A 19,776-nucleotide genomic window follows, 5' to 3' on the forward strand; every position below is an offset into this window, starting at 1 on the left:
CCAGGGTGGTACCCCTCTATCCAGCAGCTGAAGTGCTTCACGGTGGGCAGTCTTGCTTGTGTGACCTCCACATCCCCAGCGCTCGGGGTTGGCAGGGCATTTGTGCTTGCGCCTTCTGTGTGAAGTCTGGAAAGAGCCCCCATTTGCTGCTTCATTAGCTTCTTCATTTAAAAAATAAAAGTGGGGGAGAGGGAAAAGAAAGCAAGACGGGCACTGATTGGCCTCTGCCTGTCTGACGTCATCCAACATCATCCAATGCCACAGATGGGATCGTGTTTGTGGTCTCCGCATGCCTTTGCTGCCTTTGGGACAACCACATTCCCCCTGGCACTTGCGTAAACTCACCAGATTCCACCCCTCCCCTCCCCTGCCTTCTTCCCACCCCAGGCCTCTTTGAGCCGAAGCAGCTTCGGGGCAAATGTGGGCCCAGGCTTCGCCATGCACATACTAACCAGCTGATTTCTCGTTTCTTCTCTCTCTGTCTCCTGTCCTGTGTGTGTGGCCTGCACTGTCCCTGGGTGTCTTTCCACCTCGTCCCACCCTCCGTCTGACCCAGGACGGGGCTCTTCACCCCCGACATGGCATTTGAAGCCATTGTGAAAAAACAGATTGTAAAACTCAAAGAGCCAAGTTTGAAGTGTGTTGACCTCGTGGTCTCAGAGCTGGCCACAGTCATTAAAAAATGTGCCGAGAAGGTAACAGGTTTTGTTCTCTATTGCCTCCGCGTCAGTCTCCCATCATCTCCCTGCCATTCATGACCTCACCCTGAGCATCTAGAACGTTCTGCCTCCGTAGGAACTCCCTGGTGTGGTCCGGTTTGTCTTATTTTTTCAACTTAAGCTTCAGCAGCCAAATAAGGAGCAGTGGTCACGTGGGTCCCACCTTTGTGCCTTCAGGCACCTTGGACATAGCCAGATGCAAGAAACGAACAAAGCACCATGTCCCACACCTGGAACCCTGAGAGGAAGGTAGATTCCGGCTGGGCCCAGTGTCTCACACCTGTAATCCCCGCCACTTGAGAGGCAGAGAATGGGAGCATTGCAGATTGAGACCAACCCAGGCAAAAAGTTAGGGAGAACCTCTCAGCTCAATCAGTAAGTCGGGTATGGTGGGTGACTTTTAATCCCAGCTAGGAGGGAGGCACAGGATAGGAGGATATAGAAAGGGGGGCGGGGGGGGGTGTGGAGAAACGGGAGGCCCTATTAAAAAACAGCTGAAGCACAAAAGGGTTAGGGATGTAGCTGTAGCACCAAAGCACCTTCTTTCAAGTGAGGCCCTGAGTTAGCAGTGGGGGGGGGGGCGCAGCCCTCACCAAAGCAAGTAGAGAGAGCTCTACTTGTGTTCTTAGGTTCAAGGGCCTAGGCGGGGTGTGACTTGTGGACTGGACCCCAAGGCCAGGGTCAAAGGTGGGACCCGGGGCGGGGGCGGGGGGGGGGCATTGGCTGAGTGGGCACAGATGATGCCACAACCAGAAATTACCCTCCAAGGGGGTTCCACCGAGGCTGATGGTCCAGATTCCCTGCGCTCATGCAGCGCTGGATGGGGAGGGTCCTCCGGACCCCCGGGGGCCAAACACACACACTCACACACACACTCTCGCTGTCTCTGCCCCCTTCACCTTCCTCCAATCACTGGCTTGCAAAGCAGCACTGCGCATGCGTGGGCCCCCCTCCCTTTGCACCCCACTGTCCCCCCATGTCCTGTTCCCGTCTCTCAGGCTGAGCAGCCGGGAGACGGGAGCAGTGTGGGGTCTCGGTGGCCACCCCGTCGGTCTCCCTTGCATTTTCCACTTGCCGTGAGTCCCGCTGCTGCCCACACCAGGACACAAGGACCTTGCCAACGCGGCCCCTCTGCTTGCCCCCCAGCTCAGCTCCTACCCCCGCTTGCGAGAGGAGACAGAGCGGATCGTCACCACCTACATCCGGGAACGCGAGGGGAGAACCAAGGACCAGGTACTGCTGCTCTGTTCTCTCTGAGGTGTAGCTTTGTGACAAACAGCAAGCAGCCGTGTAACCCCCACCTCAATCAGGATAGGCTGTGGTGGACTGGGGGGCGGGACTCCGCAGGGGGCAGGAGGGCTCATGGCATGGCCTGTTAGGTTGTAGGGGGATAGCTGGGCAGTAGGGGTTCAGATCATGAGGTCCCAGCACTGAGACAGGGGATGGGCAAAAAAGTATAATTATACACTGCCCCCCCCCAAGTTCCCATCTTTGTGCCTTTTGTAGGTAAAGGCCCCCCCACCCCCACCCCAAGCTCCCAGGCCCTGACACCCGGAGTCCCAACCTGTTTGCAGTGTCTCAGATGAAGTCCTGTAGTACGCCCGACACCATTTCATAAACAAAATCCAAATGAAAGGGCTGGAGGCATGGCTCAAGTGGTCAGGTGCCGGCCTCCCATGCTAGAGGCACTAAGTTCAATCCCCAGTAGTGGAGAAAAAACAAAAACAAAACAGGAAGACTAGTGTTGGCAGGACACTGCTGCCCCTTTCAAAACCCACTGTAGTTACTGGTTTGAACATTCTGGCCTTACAAAGCCAGCCTGGGATTCCCCCCCCCCCCCCCCCCGCAGGATACCCCAATAACCCCAAGGATCCCTGTCTTGTCCTTGAGGATTCTGTGGCACGGAAGAGGGGTGAGGGCCTCCCTGGGGACATCAGAGCCCCAGTTTCCACCCACCAAGCTAACCCTGGGAAGAACAAGCCGAGCAGCAGCAGTGGGGGGCTGCTGGGAGTGGAGTCGATTTTGAGGGGCCTGCCGTGTATCACACCTGCACCCTTCCTCACGTGAGGGTGTGTGGGTTCGCTCACGCAGGGGCATCTGTGTGTGGACCAGGCTGTGGTGCTGGAGGTTGACCCCCGTACCCAGCACCTGCACTCACTCCCTCCCAGCCCTGTTTCACGTTTCATTTTCCTACGACACCCAGCTGGATCTTAATGCTCTCCCCAAATTATCTTCATAGGTTTTGTGACTTTTTTTTCTGTTACAGGGGCTTAAACCCAGGGCATGGGTGTGTCTGTCCCTTACCTTTTTCACTCAAGTCAGGCGCTCTACCACTTGAACCACAGCTCCACTTCTAGCTCTTTGCTGGTTCAGTGGAGATAAGTCTTACAGACTTTCCTGGCCAGGCTGACTTTGAATCTCAACACTCCGATCTCAGCTGCTTGAGTAGCCAGGGTTATAAGGGAGAGCCACTGGAGGCTTAAGTGCCCTTGAGGCCTACCTCAAGGGCTTCCCTACGCTCTGCAGATCAACCCCTAGCCTGGCATGCCTTAGGTCAGTGGGGCCAACCCATTACTAGCTGCCCTCTGCCGCCCCCTGCTGGTGAGCGGAGGACACGCCTTTCCCAGCTGATCCATAGTCACAGTGACGCTCACTTTCCCCTAGATCCTGCTTCTGATCGACATCGAGCAGTCCTACATCAACACGAACCACGAAGACTTCATTGGATTTGCCAAGTAGGTACTATTGGGGCAGTACTGGCTGGGCAGTGCGCGTGCGCACATACACGCACGCACGCACGCATGCATATATATACACACACCCCTTTCCACCCCTAACACCAGGCTCCACAAGAGGAAGTGGAGTTGGGAATTCCCTCACAGGGTCTCTGTCTGTCTGGGTCCCTAAGTGAAGCACGGCTCCCCATCTCACTGGCTTTCTGTGGAGTTAGTTGAAGTAAATAAGATCTTACCCTTCTAAGTAGCTAGGATGGCAGGCGTAAGCCACCAGCACATGGCCTCAGAGCCTTTTTTGGACCAAAGGACATTTGTCCCCAACTCAGCCTTTCCCAGCTGCAGCCTCTCACTGGCTCTGGACCCAAACACTGCTGTTCAGGGCAGCTAGGATGGACTTAAAACCAGAGCGTGCTGGGTGCCAATGCTCATTCCTGTAATTCGAACTACTCAGGAGGCTGGGGTTGAGGATCATGGTTTGAAGCCAGCTTGGACAGGAAAGTCTGTGAGATTCTCATCTCCAATTAACTACCAAAAAGCCCAAACTAGAACTGGTAGAGCGCTAGTCTTAAGCAAAAAATGCTCAGGGACAGCGCCCAGGCCCCGAGTTCAAGTACTGACCACCCCCACCCAAGAAAAACATAAAAAACAACTCTGTATCATGGTACCCGGATATGGCTGGTCTCTGGTTTCGTAAGGATGTAGATTAAAAAAAAATAATTGTTTCGTCAGGCACAGTGGCTCAAGCCTACAATTCGAATTACGTGGGAGATAGAAATCAGAGGATTGTGGTTTGAGGCCAGCCTGGGTGAAAAGTTGGTGAGACTCCCTCACTCAGTGGCTGGACGCAGTGGGACACGCTTGTCACCCCAGCCACGTGGGTGACACGGTGGCAGCACGGAGGGACGGGGAAGCACTCATGGGAGGACCACAGTCTAGGTCAACCCAGGCAGAAAGCAAGACCCTGCCTGGAAAACCAGCCAGCGCTGCCTAGCCAATGTGTGGGCCTAGATTCAAACCCCAGTACTGCGAAAGGGATGACAAAAATGATGATGAGGATGATGATGGTGATGATGATGGTGAGGAGGATGGTGATGAGGATGATGATGGTGATGGTGATGATGGTGAGGAGGATGGTGAGGAAGATGATGATGGTGATGATGATGGTGATGGTGATGGTGATGATGGTGAGGAGGATGGTGAGGAAGATGATGATGGTGATGATGATGGTGATGGTGATGATGATGAGGATGATGATGATGATGGTGATGAGGATGATGATGGTGATGATGAGGAGGAGGATGAGAATGATGATGGTGATGATGATGGTGATGAGGAGGAGGAGGAGGATGATGGTGATGATGATGGTGATGAGGAGGAGGAGGAGGAGGATGGTGATGAGGATGGTGATGAGGATGATGGTGATGAGGAGGAGGAGGAGGATGAGAATGATGATGGTGATTGATGGTGATGATGATGGTGATGAGGATGATGATGGTGATGATGAGGAGGAGGATGAGAATGATGATGGTGATGAGGAGGAGGAGGAGGAGGAGGATGGTGATGATGATGATGATGGTGATGAGGAGGAGGAGGAGGAGGATGGTGATGAGGATGATGGTGATGATGATGAGGAGGAGGATGAGAATGATGATGGTGATGATGATGATGGTGATGATGAGGAGGAGGAGGAGGAGGATGATGGTGATGATGATGATGGTGATGAGGAGGAGGAGGATGATGATGGTGATGATGATGATGGTGATGAGGAGGAGGAGGAGGATGATGGTGATGAGGATGGTGATGGTGACGGTGGTGATGAAGATGATGGTGATGAGGATGATGATGGTGATGATGATGGTGATGGTGATGGTGATGAGGATGATGGTGATGATGGTGATGAGGATGATGGTGATGAGGATGATGATGGTGATGATGATGAGGAGGAGGAGGAGGATGGTAATGAGGATGATGGTGATGAGGATGATGGTGATGATGATGATGGTGGTGGTGATGATGATGATGGTGATGGTGATGATGATGGGGGTGGGGGTGGGGGTCCTGGGGTTTCACTCCCCATCCATCAGCCCTGGGCCAGCTCGGTCATCACCCAGGTAGTTCTATGGCTTCTGGGAGGCACAGGGCACTGGGAGGGGGGAGGGGGGCTGGAAGGAGAGGGCTGACCTTGGGCAGTGAGAGGAGGCTGGTGGCCAAGGCCTGGGCTGGAAATCCCTGGGCAGACTGAGCCGGTGAGCATCTGTTTTGTGCTGACCACATAGAAAGTGAATGGAATAAATGATGTTTGAATGAATGAATGAATGAATGAAGACAGGCTCGGAAACTCCTCCCTGAGCCCATATGAGCCCAGGGCCCTGGCTGAGCTGTCCTTGCTGGGACTGGGGTTGGGGTTCACGCAGACAGAGTTCTCAGGTTTGGGGGGGTGGGGCAGTGGCTCCTCCCACTTCCGGCCACCGGATGGCCATGGCAGAGAGCACCAGGCCCTCCCCGGATCAGTGTGGGCCTCCTCCCATCTTGGCATCCCTCTGCTCACGCCTCGCCCACAGTTCCTTCTCACCCTGTCTCCTGTTTTTCCCTTGACTGCTCTACTCTTTCCTTTGGATTCCGGGGCCTCCCCACTTCCCCAGCTGCTATTACCCTGAAGAGCTGGTCACCGGGTGGGTATCGCCTGCTGTGTGCCTGCTCCCCACTGTGCAGATGGGGGCGCCCGGGCTGCATGGTCCCACGCCCAGCGCATAGCAGTCAGGGACCACCGGCTGCACAGATGCAGTCAGTGAGGAACCTGGCCCAGGGAGATGACAGATGGGGAGAGGGGGGGCCTGGGGACATCCAAGGAGTGCCAGGCAGAAGACCCAGAGAACTGGAGGCAGAGGGAAAGCCCACTGGAGGAGGCTCAAACCACGGCTCTCCAGGAGGGCAGGGCAGGCTGAGGACAGGAATTTGCATTCCCTCCCAGGGGACCTAGAAATCCCTAGTGAGGTCCAGGTGAAGGGAGAAGAGGCCACCATGTGGGCCGCTGTTCCAGATAGCCAGGAAGCACGTAGGCAGTAGCCCATCCATAGCCAGGAAGCACGTAGGCAGTAGCCCATCCATAGCCAGGAAGCACGTAGGCAGTAGCCCATCCATAGCCAGGAAGCACGTAGGCAGTAGCCCATCCATAGCCAGGAAGCACGTAGGCAGTAGCCCATCCATAGCCAGGAAGCACGTAGGCAGTAGCCCATCCATAGCCAGGAAGCACGTAGGCAGTAGCCCATCCATAGCCAGGAAGCACGTAGGCAGTAGCCCATCCATAGCCAGGAAGCACGTAGGCAGTAGCCCATCCATAGCCAGGAAGCACGTAGGCAGTAGCCCATCCATAGCCAGGAAGCACGTAGGCAGTAGCCCATCCATAGCCAGGAAGCACGTAGGCAGTAGCCCATCCGGGACCTTGATGTCCCCCAGTTATGCTGCCACCTCAGTACATCCTCCCGTCACACGCCCAACTCCTACTCTGCCTCCCTGGTCTGGGACTCCCACTGCCCTGAACCTGCACACAGGGCCCGTGAGTCTCACTGATTTTCTTGAAGCAAGAAGATAAAAATTTCCAGGCCAGGCTTGAGTTACATAGCAAGAACTGGTCTCAAGATAACATGCCTCTGGGGCTGGGAAGGTGGCTCAGTGGTAGAGTGCTTGCCTTGCATGCATGAGGCCCTGGGTTCGATTCCTCAGCACCACATAAGCAAAAAGAAAAAAGCCGGAAGTGGCGCTGTGGCTCAAGTGGTAGAGTGCTAGCCTTGAGCTGAAGAGCTGAGGGACAGCGCCCAGGCCCAGAGTTCAGGCCCCATGACTGGACCCAAAAAAAAGAAAGAAAACATGCATGCTCATGCATGCACACATACATACTCACTCTGCTTTATCCAAGAGTCAACTTTGAAGGCCCCACCCCAGAGTCAGGTAGCAGCTTTGCTTAATCTCATATTGTTCTGATACTGTATCCAGCTAAAGATGTAAGAAAAGGAAATATAATGGCCAAACTGGGTGCCTATGGCTCATGCCTGTAATCCTAGCTACTCAGGAGGCTGAAATCTGAGGATCGAGGTTCAAAGTCAGCCCAGGCAGGAAAGTCCATGAGACTCGTATCTCCAATAAACCACTAGAAAACTGGAAGTGGCACTGCGGCTCAAGTGGTAGAGCGCTTGCCTTGAGCTGAAAAGCTGAGGGACAGCACCCAAGCCAGAGTTCAGGCCACACGACTGACCAAAAAAAAAAATTAAAAAAAAAATATATATAGTGGCCAAATAGTAGGAGTTAGCACGCAGTGATGTGATTGCTGGAGCAGAAAAATGTATTAGGACCAGAGCCAGGCATGGTGGCACATGCCTGCAGTCCTGGCACTGAGGCAGAGAGAAGCTGAGACAAAGGGACAGAGTTTCAGGCCAGCCCCAGCAAGACCTTGTTTCTAAAAGGGGGCGGGGGGGAGAAAAGGAAAAAAAGGAGGCCCATACTGGTACACAGAGAAAGTGGTAACCTTCATTTATCTGCACAACCTACCTTCCAGCCATGAAGTAGGATGGATGAAGGGGAGGGGGCGTGGCCTGTTGGGGGCGTGGCTCCGTGGCAGAGCGCTTGCCTAGCATGTGCATGGTCCTGCATTTCATCCTCTGCACTCCAAAAGAAAAAGAAAGAAGGGTGGAAAGATGGAGGACTGCAAACAAGAAACTTGTAGAAACTGTCTGGTTTTAACCCCGGCAGTCGGCAGATGTGTGGTGTTTTCTGGCCAGCGGCTGTGCTACAGTTGATCTCCGCCACTCGCTTGATAGCCTTGTGTTAGAGCTGCTCTCAGCCTGGCACTGGGGTCAGAGACGGATGATCGGGACTCGGGTGTCTGTTCAGGGTCCGGGGGCCAGCTGGCCCTGCAGCTTCAGGCCCCCCACCCCCTTGGAAGCACCAGCCTTCGTTGACTTGCACAGACAACCTAAAATCTCAGCTTAGCCAGATCTGCTTTGCCTTCCACGTGCCCAGGCTGTTTGCCTCAGACCCCGCATTGCATGCAAGAACCATCTGCCTCTGTCCATATCGGGTCACTGGGTTCCCCCCGGGAAAGAACCCCAACCTGTGCCACCGGGGCCCCAGGCCCCCATCACGCCCACCTCTCACCTAAACGCACCCTTTCTCTGCTTTGATTTCAGTGCCCAGCAAAGGAGCACACAACTGAACAAGAAGAGAGCCATCCCAAACCAGGTAGCTGCCCGCCTGTGTCCTCCCCCCGCCCCCACGCTACCCTAGGGGCGGGAGGGCAATAGGGGTGACCAGCGACCTCCCCCCATCTTGGCATGGGCAATGCCCTACTAGGAGCCAACACCCTAGTACCAGGCCGCCCACTGACAGCCTCAGGATTCCATGTTGATGTCCATGTTTCTGGAACATGCTGGCACTCTGGTAGCCTGGGGTGGGGGGAGAGGGGATTTCACACACACCCTGACATCAGAGGCTGAAGTCAGAACTTGATCTTCGAAGCAGAAGTGTCAAGGTTCTGCAAGGAAATGGCCTTTCCCAGTCTCTGCCCCAACGATCCGAGGCCCGTAGATGGCGCCACGTGAGGTTCGTGGCCCGTCAGCTCAGGGAAGGCTGGGTGGGCTGTACCCCACTCCTGCCGCCCTGATGTCTGACCCCACCAGAGGCCTAGTAACAGCTTTATACATGCCAGTGTTCGATTTTTTTTTTTTTTTTAAAGAGAACACATCAGCTTTGCAAAATTTCTACCACTGTTCCCTCCCCTCCCCGCACCCTTCTCCACATCAGGCCCCGTGCGGGTGGGGGCTGAGGCTGGCTGTCTTATCTTGCACGATTCTAGAGCCAGATAGAAAAGAGAATGTAACCGCTGCATGATTGTTTTGTTGTTTTTTGGGTTTTTTTTTTTTTTTGCTTGCCTAGGTAATAATGTACATTGTTGCTTTTTCTTTAATTTTGTGAGATGATAATGAATTAAATATTAACACCATGAATATAATTAATAGCATGTAATTTTTTTTCTTTTGCTGTTTTTTTTCTCCCTGCTCTCCTCTTCTCCCATTATTGTGCTTTTTCCTGCTTTTTCTCCGTCCCCTCATGTCCCCTTCATCTCTTTTCCTCCTACTCTGCCTTGATTTACCCACAACCCTAACTTTGCGTTCTCAAAGGGGGAGATCTTGGTAAGTACCTGCTTAGTGTGGTAGCAAACCTTAGAGATTTCCAGTAGTGACAGAGGCCCTGCCTACCCTGTAACAGTCTCTTTCCCCAAAAAAAATAACCAAAAAAGGCCATTTCAAAACAATCAAACTAACCCGAACGTCTGTCAAATTTATGCATTGTCCTGGTTGTCTGTTGCTCTCATAAAAAATGCTAACCTTACTGCCATGTTTGTGGAAGGCCCTGTCCTCTAGCTGGTTCCTGTAGGCTCAGCCTTGGTGTCCTGTAGTTGAGGGGTGGCAACCCAACCATGCAGCAGACACTGCCCCTGCTTCCCCTTTGCCCCCTGGCCAGGAAGCTCAAGCTCTACTGGACTTCATTTTTACCACTGCCTCTCCTCCTTCCAACTCCAGTGCAGACATCACTTGCCGATCAGAGCATGATTTCCATACACAGAATTTGCTCTTTTCCGCCTGTGCTCCTGGCAGTCAAGGCTAATGGACTCAGTACTTTCCCCCTTGTGCTGTTATTCCATTGCGCAGCCCTGGCAGACATTGCTAATCAATCCTAGCATTCTTTACTCATAAGCCCGCCCCTGTTCCCCATTCTGTGGCCAGCGTGACTAACTGATTGAGGTATTTTTTTCCCCTCCCCTGTTATGTTCCCTGCTGTATCCATGGCAGGCATAACTAATCAATCAGACCTTTCCCCTGCCCACCCCTTGGAGATAGTCACTAGCCTCTCTCCTCCATGGCAGATAAGGACTTGGTGAGGCTGTCCTGTTTTGCCTTCTTCCTCCCATTATCTTTTGCCAAGGACAGACATCACTAATTGATCCTAGCTTTTTTTTTTTTTCTTGCCATGTCCCTCGTTTTTACCACTGTGCTCTGGGCATCTTCTCCCAGGTCAGTTGGTGAGGCCCTCGAAGGTGTGTTGTATTGGCCATCCTTGCTGTAGAGAACCCTTCTTTGTGTGAGGCCAAGTGGCCGGCCATCTTTTAGCCCATCTGAGGTGTACCCCAAAAACAGCCCTCAGAGAGGCCCCTTTGTCCAAGACATCCTCTCAGTGCCAGCTACTGAGGACTGGGCAGGCCCTACCCCCGTCCCCTCGTCAGAGGCCTTCTGGGAGCTCCGGGATCTTCTCAGGAGCTGAGCCAGTTCTGTGCCAGGGCCTTGGTGTGTCTGGATCGCAGTGGGTACTGATAGGGTCTAAGCACCAGCCGGGGTGGGCTGGCAGGCAAATGGAAGGCATCGCTCTGCCTTAGGCTTTTTTCCCTCCCCTAGAGCCCCTTGAACTTGAACTGTCGCCTCCAGCAAACAGGCCAGACCCAGATAGACCATTCTTTTCCTCCAGGATTCTCCACCCTGGCCACAAAGCCATGAGTGCAGCAGGGTGGGGGGGAAAGGGGGGGGCATGTTCTCCATCCTTGACCAGGACCCTCACCCTTGCCCTGCCTGCTTCCTGCCTGTTGCTCATGCTGCCCCAGGCTGGTCCTCCTCCCGCATGCCTTTCCTGACCTCCCCTAGGAAGCCCTGAGCCCTGCCCACCCCCCAGCCCGCCTCCCCAGCTTCCTCCCTAGCCCAGGCCCCCAACCTACTGCTCCCCAGGAAGGAGCTGTACCCCTCCCACAGGCAGCTCCCTAAATGGCTTAAAGGGGCCTGTCCAGCACCCTAAAGCCTGAGCAGCAGGCTGTGAATGCCCCCTAGGCTCAGATAAAGCCAGGCCTCCAAGGGCCGGCCAGGCTGGCTGCACCACGCTGTCCCCACCTCAGCCTTCACGGCTACAGCCTCTCACCAGGAAGCCGCGCATCCTCAGTGGAAGGACAGAGGGGAGGGGAGGGGGAGGACTACTATGAAGAGTTGCTGGGGGCGGGGGGGGGGGGGGGGGACAACAGGTTAAGTAAGCAAAGTGAAGCTCTTCCTGCCAAGAAGACATCCCAGCCCCAGACTGACCCTGGAGCCCCAGCCCGGCATCTCCGGCCTGGGGGGGGGGGGGGGGGTATTGAACGGCAGCTGTTCCCAGCTGTCCTGGCCACACACAGACTACAGGCTGCCCTGCCTGTGCTTCCCACCGCCCTTCCCCCCCCCACGCCATCCCCCGTCTAGAGTGGGGATGGATCTGATCCCCAGAGAAGAGACACCCTCCCCCCCCCCCTCCCCCCCCCCCCCCACTCAGGCTACCTATAACTAGCTTTCAGGTGAGTCCCAGGATAGGCCTGGCTTTTGCCTCCACGCTGGTGACAGTCATGTCAAGCCCCACCCAGAGGGCCTCCTAGCCTCCCACATTATCCTCACCCCTCATGGCTCCTTTAGAGTCTTCTAGGCTGCCATCTTTGGCCCGATTTTCCCAGGTAGGAGGGGGTTACCCAGGCCCTGATAATGCAGAGCGAAGGTAACAGGCAAAGCTGTGATGGTGGGGCATTTATTACTCTGTTCCAAAAGCAAGGCAAGAAAGACACAATATAAGCCAGGCACTGTAGCTGGAATCCTAGCTGCTCAGGAGGTTGAGATCTGACGGTGGCGGGTTCAAAGCCAGCCTGAATAATAAACTACTCAAAAAAGAAAAACTGGAAGTAGAGCTGTGGCTAGCCTTGAGCAAAAAGAAAGAAGCTCAGGGACCCCCACCCAGGCCCTGAGTTCAAGCCCCAGGGCTGGCACACACCAACCAACCACCATTTGACAACTTGGGTGACCCCTCAGTGACTGCCATCTTCAGGTCATGTCCAGTGGCATGGAGGGCTCAGCCAGAGAAATGCACTTCCTCACAAGCACGTGTCCCCCGCCCCCCAGACCCCTCCCCGGGGTCCCCTCCAGCAGGCAAGCATCTGCTTCGCCTCTGCGTAGATAGAGCCAGAGGAGCACCCACAGGGTGCCAGGGACCTGCTGTCTGTCTGTGTGTCTTGTCTGCACACCTACCCACGCATCTTCCAGGTTTCCAACTGGGCATGCTTGGGGCGAAGCGGGTATGTGGCTTGGAGCTGTGTGCCACCGTCCCTGGCTTCTGGCCTGGCTGTGGGGGGTGAGGGCTGGGGTCGCTGTGCTGGAGGGGGTGGCCCAGGCAGCAGGGTGCCGTCCCCCACTAAAGCACATCGCCCCCTCCAGGTGATCCGCAGGGGCTGGCTCACAATCAACAACATCAGCTTGATGAAGGGGGGCTCTAAGGAGTACTGGTTTGTGCTGACGGCCGAATCGCTGTCCTGGTACAAGGACGAAGAGGTGAGTGGAGATGGGCAGGGTTGAGCGTAGTGGCACCCACCCGTCATCTCAGCATGTGAGAGGCTGTGGCAGGAAGATCTAGAGGGCAAGGGAAGCCTGGGCCGCCGTGTGAGCCCAGGCCAGGCAGGGCACGTGCCCTCTGGCCACTGGCCCAGCCTCTGCCCTGACAGGGTAGCTGTGTAACTTCAGTGAAAGCCACACTTCTTTGGGATGACCGCTCGTTGTTCCTCACATCGCCCACAGGGGGCGCTGTTGCCCTGTAAACCGTCCCCCTGGGCTGCACTGGAGCGGGCTGTGAGTACTTAGGCTCCTCCTCCAATCCCCAGGAGCTTGGTGTCCCCTGCTGCAAGGCTACCCAGTGCCCCAGCTCCACCGGCCTGCCACCACCGTGACCCGTGAACTCCCCTGCACACAGTCCATGTATGGGCCCCTGATCACACAGCCGCTGTGGGGGGGGGGGTACCCCGCTAACAGAAGGAAGTGGGTATTGATGATTTCAGAGCTGAGAACTCGGGGTGGGCAGTAATGGCTTTCCAAGCTCTAGGGCAGGTGATCAGGCTCCTGGCACGCACTCAGTGGCTTGTCCTGGTGGTCACCTCCATTCATTCCCCCTGACGTGGAGAGACCACCTCACCGTGCACGGTTAGAGAGTTGGGGTTCAGAGGCAGGGCCCTAGGGTCCTGGGCCAGCTCTGGGGTGTGGCATGGTGCTGGGTGAGCTGGAGCATTTAGTCAGTTGTGGGGCTTGAACTCTGGGCCTGGGCTCTGTCCCTCAGCTCTCCAGCTCAAGGAGAGCACTATACCTCTAGAGCCACAGCGCCGCCACTTCTGGTTTTCTGGTGGTTCACTGGAGATGAGTCTCATAGACTTTCCTACCTGGGCTGGCTTTGAACCTGGATCCTCAGTTCTCAGCCTCCTGAGGGGCCGGGATTACAGGCGTGAGCCCCGGCGCCTGGCCTCTGGTTACTTCTAAAGCCATCTCACTCAGCTCTGTCCCTCAGGGTTTGGGAGAGCGCTGTGCTGGAGACCCAGGCTCGGCCTGTGTCCTGGCAGCTCCCCTCAGAGAGAGGTAAGGGTGCTTCATCATGGCCCCCAGGAAGGAGCAGGCTGGGAGTGGCTGGCAATAGTGGCCTCAACTTTCTGCTTGTAAACACCTTCAGGCCTGCCTGGGGGCTGGGGCCACCCCCCCTTCCCTACCCCCACCCCCACCCAGCAGTGGTGGCTTGTCTTAGGTCATGGAACTGAGGCTGGGCCCCTCCCCCACCCAGGCTGATGTGATTACGGGGAGGGGCGGGGCTTGGGGGTCTTTCCCGCTCCAAATCAGGCCACAGACTCATCCTGGCTAGGAACAGATGCCCAAGGGGCGGCCCCATGGGGGCCCTTCTGAAGTCCGGGTTTGGGGGTGAGCATTTTTCAAGGGATTCTAGGTGGCCTCAGCCTCCCCCAGGAAGCTCTGATCGCCTTCTCCTGGCGGCTCCAAACCAGAGGCCTGAGTGACCCAGTGGGTGTGGCTGCCCCTTTGTCCCCACAGCCCTGGGCTTGGGGGCCTCTGGGGCGACGGCCCAGAGCCCCAGGCCTCTGGGGGACCCAAGCCCATTTGTTCTGTGTCATTCAGCTGTCCTCCAGGTGGGACCCCAAGATGGAGAATCTCTGAAGGGGTTTTGTGTTGGTTCTGGGGGCTGGTCCATGGGCTTGCACTCAGGGCCTGGGCACTGGCCCTGAGCTTTTGTGCTCAAGGCCGGTGCTCTACCACTTGAGTCACAGCTCCACTTCCGGTTTTTTGGTGGCTCATTGGAGATGAGCTTCTCATGGACTTGCCTGCCTGGGCTGGCTTTGAACCACGATCCTCAGATCTGAGCCTCCTGAGTGACTAGGATTACAGGCGTGAGCCACCCGTTCCTGGCCCCTGGCTTTGTCTCTAGCACACACAAAAAGCCAAAGGCTGTTCAACTCTTGATTTTTGGTGGCTCAGAGGTTTGGAGGCTGGGAAGGTGGCTTAGTGCTAGCCTTGAGCTGAAGAGCAGAGGAACAGCACCCAGGCCCAGAGTCAGGCCTCACAATCGACCAAAAACAGGGGGGAAGATCAGCTTGCCCTCCCCCCAAGCCCAGTCTTAGGAGTTTCTCTTCGATACCCTGGGTGGTTCCCCTTATCTACGGATCAAAAACAGGACCTTGACTCTCACTCAGAACCCCAGACCAGAGGCATAGCCCCCGCCCCCCAGCATAGCCAGATCCTGAAAGGGGCCCTGTGTGTATCCCACACACAAAGCAGGCCGAGATCAGAGAGGCGATGTGAGAATCTGTGGTCTCCCCCACCACATTGCCTGCGGGGAGCCCTAGCCCTCCCCACCCCCCCCCCACGCCCAGGGGCCAGGCGGCCTTGACATAGAAGCCAGGGAGAGAGGCAAGACAGCAGGATTTCTTTATTTCAGAAATGGACACGAGGACCCCCCCCCCCCCCGCCCCAGGCCTCGAGGCCTTCACCCTCTGCCTCTCCTTCCCACCCGAGCCTTTGAGGCCAGTCTTCACCCCAGTTGGAAAGGGGGTCATGCAAGATGCCACTTACCTCTGTCTGGGGTCAGCCTGGCTTGGGGGGGTGGGGAATGCCAGGAAGGGGCTGGTGGCGAGGGCGGGGGGGGGGGGTCCACTCTGATGTGCGTGCCGACCCAGCCTAACCAGTGTGCAGACTACTGTACACATCACAGCCGCCTGAACAGGTAGTCTGAACACTGGGATGGCGAGGCCAGCTGTCTGTCTGTCCCTGGGTTCCCGGGGGTGGTCCTCATGCGGGCGTGGAAGCCGCTGCTGCTCCAGCCGCCACCGCTGCGTCCATCGTCCATCGTCTCGTCTGACGTGGCGGGGCGGGCGGGCGGGCGCTCGCATCTGGAGAAAGTTGTAGATTTTCAGGAAATCCAAAGGCGGGGGGAGGGGGGAGGGGATGGGGGTGGGTAGGAGGGGAAGGGATGGGGAGGGGTTGGGGTCCGTGGGTGGCCTCTGCCCAGGAGGAGGACCTGGGGGAGGGCGGGGGTCAGAGTGGGAGGAGGGGTGGTGTACGCATGCCTGTGTGTCTGTGTGCGTGTTTGTGCGCCTGTGTGCACGCGTGTGTGTGTGCCTGCACGTGTGCATGCTTGTGTGTGTCTGTGTTTGTGCGCACGCGCGCGCTATGTCAGGCTCATGGGCCCGGGGCCGCAGGAAGGCAGCCACAGCCGCGTCCTGGGCGGAATTACACTATAAACATTTCCAGATGTGGCGTCTCTGCTCGGGTCTGGATAGATGGCCTGTGACTCAGTGCCTTGGCCTAGCCGGCTGCTGGAAGCTTCCTCCCCCATGACACCGCAGGGTGGGGGCAGCTGAGGCCCCTCAGCTCACTTCCAGGCTGGGGGAGGGGGTGGGGGGCGCTCCTGCCAAGGCCCCTGGCTTGTTCTAAAGTACCCCCCCAACTCCTCCTCCCCCCCAGAGGTGGGTGGGACCAGGCCCTGCATTCCACCACAGAGCCGGTGACAAGGGCGTCTGGCTGCCTTTCTTGGCAGGGCCCCCTCCCCTTGGGCTCCCCGGCTCCAGCTTGCACTTGGGCACGAATAGTCCTGTCACCATTGGCTGCCTGGCCCTGGGCCTGCGCTCTGTCCTGGTGCTTGCCCTATCTAGAAAGCTGATGAGCCTGGAGCCGGTTTTAAGAGCCACAACAATAGAAAGTTCCTGAGAAGCAGGCACCAGGGTATATGTTTGTAACTCCAGCAATCAGGAGGATCACAAATTCGAGGCCAGCCCGACTCCACAGTAAGACGCTATGTAAAAAAAAAAAAAAAAAATTGGGTGCCAACGGCTCACGCCTGTCATCCTAACTACTCTACTCAGGAGGCTGAGATCTGAGAATCATGGTTCAAAGCCAGCCTGGGCAGGAAAAGTCCATGAGACTTGTAGCTCCAATAAACCACTCAAAACCGGAAGTGGCGCTGTGGCTCAAGTGGTAGAGCGCTCTCCTTGAGCTGAAGACCTGCGAGACAGTGCCCAGGCCCAGAGTTCAAGCCCCATGACCAACAAAAAAGGAAGCAAGAAGGAAGGGAGGGAAAACAGAAAAGTAGCTGGGCACCAGTGTCTCAGGCCTGTAATCCTAGCTACTCACGAGGCTGAGATCTGAGGGTCGTAGTTTGAAGCCAATGAAACTCTTAGCTCTAGTTAGCTACCAGAAGGCCACAAGGGGAGCTGTGGCTCACATGGTTGAGCGCCAGACTCCAGCCCAAAACAGGCCTGTTGGCTCTGGCTCTGTAGTCAGCAGTCCCCACCTCCCATCACAGGGCTGAAAGCGGTCCTCATTGACAGGCGGGGAAATTGAGGCACAGCGTAGGAAGGCTATCCAGAGTCTGGGCTTATCCAGCCACCCGCATGCCCCTGGCACCCTGCCCCTCCATGAGAGGCCGCTCAGAGGTTCACGCTGTCCGCCTCCCCCTCCGGGTGCAGTGTCGCCCCAAGTCTTCAGGAGCTGGTGATGAGCATGCAGCCAGAGCTGCAGCTGCCCAGACTCCAGTGGACAGGCCACCTGCTTCCTGATCTAGGGTTGGGGCGTGGCCCGGTGTGGGGCGTGGTTTGGGTGGAGGGCGTGGCCTGCCAGCTGGGGGCGTGGCTCGATCGTAGAGCACCAGACTAGCCAGTTGGAGACAAGGTTCCGTCCCCAGTATTGAACCAGAATGCTTTCCAGTGCTCTGGAATTGTCTGAAGAAGTTGAGTCTTACCCCTGCCTCCACTTGCCCCTCTGTGCCTCAGTCTCCCTCCTGGTAAACTCACTCACAGACTCCATGTGCCCAGCTGGGAGGGCCACCCCATGGCTGTATTCTCTGCACAGAGTGGGCAGTTCTGACACTCGCGGGCCAGGTCTACAGTGAACAAATTTGTATGAGCATCCCTGGCTTCCAGAATCTTCCAAGTCAACATAGCTGGCTGTGGCCTAGGCCACTAAGAGCAAGATATATCGTGGTCCAGAGTGCGGTCTCTTCTGCACCCGAGGCTGGCAAGGAGGGAGCCCTGTGGACCCTGGAGAAAGATGCTCTAAGCAGATAGCCTAGATGTGCAAAGGCCCTGGGGCGGGAAGCCTGTGGCTAGCACCAGTCTTGGGCTAGTCCTTGCTGCGCCCTCCAGCCTGGAACTGTGACAACCCTCCCGCTCCCCCCTCAGGAAAAGGAGAAAAAGTACATGCTTCCTCTGGACAACCTCAAAATCCGCGATGTGGAAAAGGGCTTCATGTCTAACAAGCACGTGTTCGCCATCTTCAACACGGAGCAGAGGTGAGCGCCCCCTGGAGGCCCGGGGGACCCTGTGCAGACTGCCAGCTCCCACATTCTGGAAAGGGAGACCCAGCCACGTGTGGTGACACACGCCTGTCGTCCCAGCGGCGTGGGAAGTGTGTAAAAGTGGAGGGGAGTCTGGCAAGAAACAAAGCTGGTGTGGGTGTTTCTGAAGGCTGGTGGAGGGGAGGTGGCACCGTGGGCCTCGCGGGCGCCCTCTGGTGGCCCTGGGGAGGAACAGCTTGTGGAGGGACTGGGCTGGCCTGAGGGAGAGGTGGGCGCAGGGTGGGGTCTGCCAGATGAGCCAGTTCCTCCTAGAGAGGTGTGAGGGCTTGGGCCTGTGGCTCTGGGGGACTCAATGGGGACAGCAGGCAGTGGGTGTGAGGCAGGCAGGGGTAGTCCTGAAGTAGCACTGAGTGCTGGGTGGAGGTCTGGCCTGTATGTGTGAGGCCCTGGGATCCATCCGCACGGGGAAGAAAATGTTTAAAAGCTAGCCACCAAGCCGGGTCATCCTAGCTACTCAGGAGGCTGAGATCTGAGGATCGGGGTTCAAAGCCAGCCTGGGCAGGACAGTCCGTGAGACTTATCTCCAATGAACCACCAGCAAAGCCAAAAGCAGAGCTGTGGCTCAAGTGGTAGAGCGCCAGCCTTGGGCACCAAGGCTCAGGGACAGCGCCCAGTCCCTGAGTTCAAGCCCCAGGACTGACACACAGAAAAAGAGGAAAAGCAGTTTGCACCCAGTATGGTGGAGCACACAGAGGTGCAGGCTGGAGGATGGAGAGTTCTAGACCAGCCCAGGGTACCTAGTGACGCCTTGCCCCTCCCCCCAAAGAAGCAGGGTGCATGCCTCCTGGGGCGCAGGGCTGCCACGTGGGCAGAGAGCACTGCTGCAGACCTGGGCTGGAGAGGTGCATCATGGGACGCGCGCAGGGCTTGCTGGGAGGCTTTGGCACACGTTGGCATCCCGGGAGCCCGGGGTGGGAGGGACAGAGCCCCGGGCCCAAGGTCCCCATCTCCCCGCCAGGAACGTCTACAAGGACCTGCGACAGATCGAGCTGGCTTGCGACTCCCAGGAAGATGTGGACAGCTGGAAGGCCTCATTCCTGAGAGCCGGGGTCTACCCCGAGAAGGACCAGGCAAGGAGGGACGCCCGTGTGTTAACGCTGAGAAGGCCATGGCAGGGTGTCATGAGGGTCCAGAAAGTTCTGCAGCTAAAGCCCCGACCTGGGAGGAGGGGTGGGGAGGGGGGGTGAGGGGGGAGGGGAGGAGGGGGGGAGGGGGGGAGGGGGGAGGGGGAGGAGGGGTGGGGAGGGGGGAGGGGTGGGGAGGAGGGGTGGGGAGGGGGGAGGGGGACTGTGTCCCAGGCCCCCCTGGCGCCGCCTGCCTCCCTCACCGTGCGTGTCCCCTCGCAGGCCGAGAGCGAGGACGGAGCTCAGGAGAACACGTTCTCCATGGACCCGCAGCTGGAGCGGCAGGTGGAGACCATCCGCAACCTGGTGGACTCGTACGTGGCCATCATCAACAAGTCCATCCGCGACCTCATGCCAAAGACCATCATGCATCTCATGATCAACAACGTGAGTGTGTCCCCACCCAGCCTGGCCTCGGGGACACTGAGCGGGCTCCTGACCCTGTTCAATGAGGCCATGGCAGCCATCACCACAGAG

At 57.0% G+C, this 19,776-nt stretch overlaps 1 protein-coding gene across 10 annotated transcripts in view; it reads left to right on the forward strand.

Annotated features, from left to right (window-relative positions):
• Dnm2 (dynamin 2) overlaps positions 1 to 19,776 on the forward strand; it is a 69,530-nt gene that overhangs the window by 45,585 nt on the left and 4,169 nt on the right. For 3 of the 10 annotated variants that reach the window (XM_042693889.1, XM_042693883.1, XM_042693885.1), the window contains exons 10-18: positions 557 to 695; positions 1,866 to 1,952; positions 3,384 to 3,454; positions 8,638 to 8,689; positions 9,628 to 9,639; positions 12,718 to 12,831; positions 18,000 to 18,109; positions 19,134 to 19,245; positions 19,522 to 19,686. In XM_042693889.1, coding sequence (XP_042549823.1) covers positions 557 to 695; positions 1,866 to 1,952; positions 3,384 to 3,454; positions 8,638 to 8,689; positions 9,628 to 9,639; positions 12,718 to 12,831; positions 18,000 to 18,109; positions 19,134 to 19,245; positions 19,522 to 19,686 — 862 coding nt within the window. The remainder of the gene's footprint in view (positions 1 to 556; positions 696 to 1,865; positions 1,953 to 3,383; positions 3,455 to 8,637; positions 8,690 to 9,627; positions 9,640 to 12,717; positions 12,832 to 17,999; positions 18,110 to 19,133; positions 19,246 to 19,521; positions 19,687 to 19,776) is intronic. The other 7 variants (XM_042693888.1, XM_042693882.1, XM_042693884.1 and 4 more) reach the window with 3 other exon arrangements.

Source organism: Dipodomys spectabilis, unplaced genomic scaffold, assembly GCF_019054845.1.
Source record: "Dipodomys spectabilis isolate Male_0828 unplaced genomic scaffold, ASM1905484v1 ptg000173l, whole genome shotgun sequence".
Taxonomy (NCBI): Eukaryota; Metazoa; Chordata; class Mammalia; order Rodentia; family Heteromyidae; genus Dipodomys; species Dipodomys spectabilis.